We start from the raw sequence: 4,407 nt of genomic DNA, 5'->3' as shown, positions 1-4,407 counted from the left end.
TCTTAGTTCCTCTTAAATTCCCCAACCAAACCCACAGACATTGAGTCGATTATGACTCATGGCAACCCTGCTTAGAATTTTCAAGGCTGTACATCTTTATGGGAACAGAGAGCCTCACCTTTCTCCCTTGGAGTGGTTGGTGGCTTTAAACCACCAACCTGCCTACTTGAAAGCACCACCATGGCTCACTCCTCCCTTTAAGTCACATATAACTCTAGTCAACGGACATTTTTTGAGCACCTAAGATAAAGCAGGCATGGTGCGGGGAGGTGGGGAGAAATACAGAGATGAATCATCACAGACAGCTGCTCAAGAAGCTCAGCCTCTTGAATTGAACTGAAGAACAATTTAAACCCCACAACACTACCTAGTACATATGAGGATGTCCTTCAAACAAAACGCACTGAGGGACGGGCTGTCGGGTTGGCACGGCTGACATCATTCTGAATCTGGGATTCTCTTTAAGCAGCACCGCCTCAAACGCCCAGGCTACCGTTGGAATGCTGGATGCTGAACTACAGAAGATCTGCGTGCAACAGTTAGGTGTTGGGCAGCAAGGGACCTGCTTCCTGGATTTCAACTCTTGCGGGGAGGGGTGTTGTGTATGTGTGTGCAACCTTTTATTAGCCTTTTAGAAATTCCCAAGTTTGAAAAGCCCTTCTACCCAAACAGAAACATAAAAAAACCACCACAATATAGCTGAACAACAGATACATGTTGAAGGAAAGGCCCCTGATCTGGACCTGTGGCAAGATGCTCTACAAGCCCCATCTTTCATACGTGTCTGGCTGGAGCTCATTTTATTTCTTCCAAATAGATTTCCTTGCGCTCCTTTCTGTATATTTTCTAAGCTTCAAACATGAAGTCAGCAAATAAAGCCTGAAGGTGTTTTTTCTTTGATCTCAAGGTTGAGCCCAAAGCTAGTTTGGCTCTTGCATTTGGTCTATCTATTCTTTGCTCATGAAGCCCGGAGAGACCCATGGGAGTGCCTTAAAAAACAAAAAGGACCAAAAAAAAGGTAAACTATGAAATAATAAAAACAGCCAACAATGATCTGTACATGGCATTATGATAGAAGTAACTACTAACCCTTATGTTTGCTGCCCCATGTTGGCCGATCATAGCCTGGCACACATTCACACTGCGGCACAGTTTTCAGTCACAATGGATTGAATCCAAATCACGGTAGTGGGCTTCGATCCTCTGAAAGTTGGTAGCGTGTGCCTTTTGCGGACTTCACACAGCACCCCACGTCCCCCCACTGAACGAGGTCAAATCAAGGTGAAAGTGAGATGTCCCGGGAAAGTTCTCCTTCGGTCCCATTCCTTTCCACAGTGTCCACAAGGTCACCTCTCTCTGGTTTCCAGCCAAGTCGATGCTACCTGATTTTCCATTCAAGATTATCAGCGCTAGATTCTGAACTTCCCAAGGCGCTGGTCCCAAGCTCTCTGGACCTGAAGGCAACTTTGGGAGTTGGTATTATTCCAGGTTACATTTGGCCTACCCTGCTCTACGGCAGGGAGAACACGGTGTCTGAAATGTGCAGACGAGCAAGGGAAAGAGACATGATCATGCACAAGCTTCTTGCTTGATCGTGCATATATTTTCAGTTCAACAGCATGTATTTCGACACACAAGGGCTTGTGCTTTTCCGTTAGAGAAATAACTCGCCCTGAAAAACTCATTTGGCAAATGTGGCCACAGACTGATGCATGGTGTGTGTATGTGTGTGTGAAGAATGAGCCATGAGGTCATGTATCAAGTCCAGTGAGTGTGCCCGGCTGGTCCCACCCCCACGGTCACACCCACCTCAACAGCAAGGGCAAGCTGATGGGTTACACCTGGTCGGTTTGATATTCTGAAGCTTCGGACAGGCTTTCTGAGAAGCTTAGGAAATTCTCCTGGTACTCAGAGCAAACAATCTCATAGCGATAATGCCGGAACTCCACAGCAAAGGTGCCAAAGTACGACAGGAAGCACATGACCAGGCCCCACTGGATCCTGGCCGCGTACATGTGGATGCCTTGGGCCATGAGGATGAAGTCTGAGGAGACGTCAAGGAAAGCGCCTGTATCAGCCACGTTGAAACAGGGTCGTTTCTGTTCTGCAGAGAAGTGGGTGACTGAGCGTTCACTGTGTGGCAGACCTGGTCCCACGTGCTTTTATGGACGGCCTCACTTAAGCTTCATCACAACCCTGTTACTGTCATTGGCTCATGCCACTCCCTGGTAGGGAAACAGAGGCCAAGGGGTTCAGGACACTTGGCCTGGGATTACACAGGTTGTAACCAGTGAAACTGGGATTGTAACATCCTGACCCACCAGCACCTGGGCCCGTATCCCCTATATGCTACACCTGCCTAACGAACAGAGATAAGCACAGGATTCCAACTCCAAAGTAATCAGTCAGAAAATAAAACTTTGGTGAAATCACTGAAGATGGCTACGGGTCACAGTCGTCTCGTCGTATCATCATCATCATCATCATCTTACTACCACTGAGTCACTGCCGACTCATAACAACCTCACAAGACAGCGTAGAAATGCCTTGGGATCATTCTCCCTTGGAGCGGCTGGCGGTTTCGAACTGAGGCCCTTGAGGTTAGCAGCCCAACATGTAACCACGATGCCACCAGGGCTCCAGTCATCATCATATCCCCTAGGAGTAATTTTGAGCCAAGCCAACTGCCAATGATCTCGATGTAAGGTGTGTTTGCTTCTGCACAGCTACTGACAATGTCCAAAAAGCTCTGCTTCCCCTTCTAATTTTCACTACTCTCCCTCAGGCAACACAGCAGAAATCAAGCACCTGCAATGATAGCTCAATTAAACTCTAAGCATTCATGTATAGGTAGCATTTCTGGCGTCAAATTTAAACTTGCGGCCAAATGAAAATATGCCATGAAAAAAACCCAAGAAACATGAGCTGCTGATGTCAGAATATGTACAACCTCACCAGGATATAGGGAGGGAGGAATAGGGAAGGAGAAAGGGTCATAGAAAGGTCAAGAACGGAATATATTTATTTAGAAACTCAGAATTCATTTTGTCTCCAGAACCAGACTTAAAATCTTGGGGAATTTTCTGATGGTCTGGATATGTGTAACTTCTTTGGCTAAACTTCGCTCTCCAGCGAGGCCTGAGTCCATTCCCTTGAGAACCAAGACATGTTTTCAGGTCATCAGAAACAACACCGATCAGAGCCAAATGGTGTAAGCTCAAAATGCAAGATCATTTACAGCCTATCCACATGACTCTGACTTTGCTCAAAATACTGCTAAAGAAATATTACCTAGGACAACACAAAAGTGGGTGAAGGGAGATGTCGGACAGTGCAAGGTATGACAAAATGATAATTTATAAATGATCAAGGGTTCATGAGGGAGAGGGCAGCAGGGAGGGAGGGGAAAAATGAGGAGCTGATGCCAGGGGCTTACCTGTAGAGTAAATGTTTTGAGAATGATGAGGGCAATGAATGTACAAATGTGCTTTACACAATTGATGTATGTATGGATTGTGATAAGAGTTGTATGATCAACTGAAGAACAATTTAAACCCCACAACACTACCTAGTACATATGAGGATGTCCTTCAAACAAAACGCACTGAGGGACGGGCTGTCGGGTTGGCACGGCTGACATCATTCTGAATCTGGGATTCTCTTTAAGCAGCACCGCCTCAAACGCCCAGGCTACCGTTGGAATGCTGGATGCTGAACTACAGAAGATCTGCGTGCAACAGTTAGGTGTTGGGCAGCAAGGGACCTGCTTCCTGGATTTCAACTCTTGCGGGGAGGGGTGTTGTGTATGTGTGTGCAACCTTTTATTAGCCTTTTAGAAATTCCCAAGTTTGAAAAGCCCTTCTACCCAAACAGAAACATAAAAAAACCACCACAATATAGCTGAACAACAGATACATGTTGAAGGAAAGGCCCCTGATCTGGACCTGTGGCAAGATGCTCTACAAGCCCCATCTTTCATACGTGTCTGGCTGGAGCTCATTTTATTTCTTCCAAATAGATTTCCTTGCGCTCCTTTCTGTATATTTTCTAAGCTTCAAACATGAAGTCAGCAAATAAAGCCTGAAGGTGTTTTTTCTTTGATCTCAAGGTTGAGCCCAAAGCTAGTTTGGCTCTTGCATTTGGTCTATCTATTCTTTGCTCATGAAGCCCGGAGAGACCCATGGGAGTGCCTTAAAAAACAAAAAGGACCAAAAAAAAGGTAAACTATGAAATAATAAAAACAGCCAACAATGATCTGTACATGGCATTATGATAGAAGTAACTACTAACCCTTATGTTTGCTGCCCCATGTTGGCCGATCATAGCCTGGCACACATTCACACTGCGGCACAGTTTTCAGTCACAATGGATTGAATCCAAATCACGGTAGTGGGCTTCGATCCTCTG

General features: G+C 45.8%; 1 protein-coding gene across 4 annotated transcripts in view; it reads right to left on the bottom strand.

Annotated features, from left to right (window-relative positions):
- Positions 1-696: 696 nt before the first annotated feature.
- TMEM150C (transmembrane protein 150C) overlaps positions 697-4,407 on the bottom strand; it is a 47,161-nt gene continuing 43,450 nt past the window's right edge. For all 4 annotated transcript variants that reach the window (XM_045284151.1, XM_045284153.1, XM_045284152.1 and 1 more), the window contains one exon: positions 697-2,044. In XM_045284151.1, coding sequence (XP_045140086.1) covers positions 1,836-2,044 — 209 coding nt within the window. In that variant the 3' untranslated portion in view covers positions 697-1,835. The remainder of the gene's footprint in view (positions 2,045-4,407) is intronic.

This window comes from Echinops telfairi, unplaced genomic scaffold, assembly GCF_000313985.2.
Source record: "Echinops telfairi isolate 266 unplaced genomic scaffold, ASM31398v2 ScPeMD7_7468;HRSCAF=8506_0, whole genome shotgun sequence".
Taxonomy (NCBI): domain Eukaryota; kingdom Metazoa; phylum Chordata; class Mammalia; order Afrosoricida; family Tenrecidae; genus Echinops; species Echinops telfairi.
The sequence above is the reverse complement of the archived record's forward strand: the minus strand, read 5'-3'. Positions and strand labels throughout refer to the sequence as shown.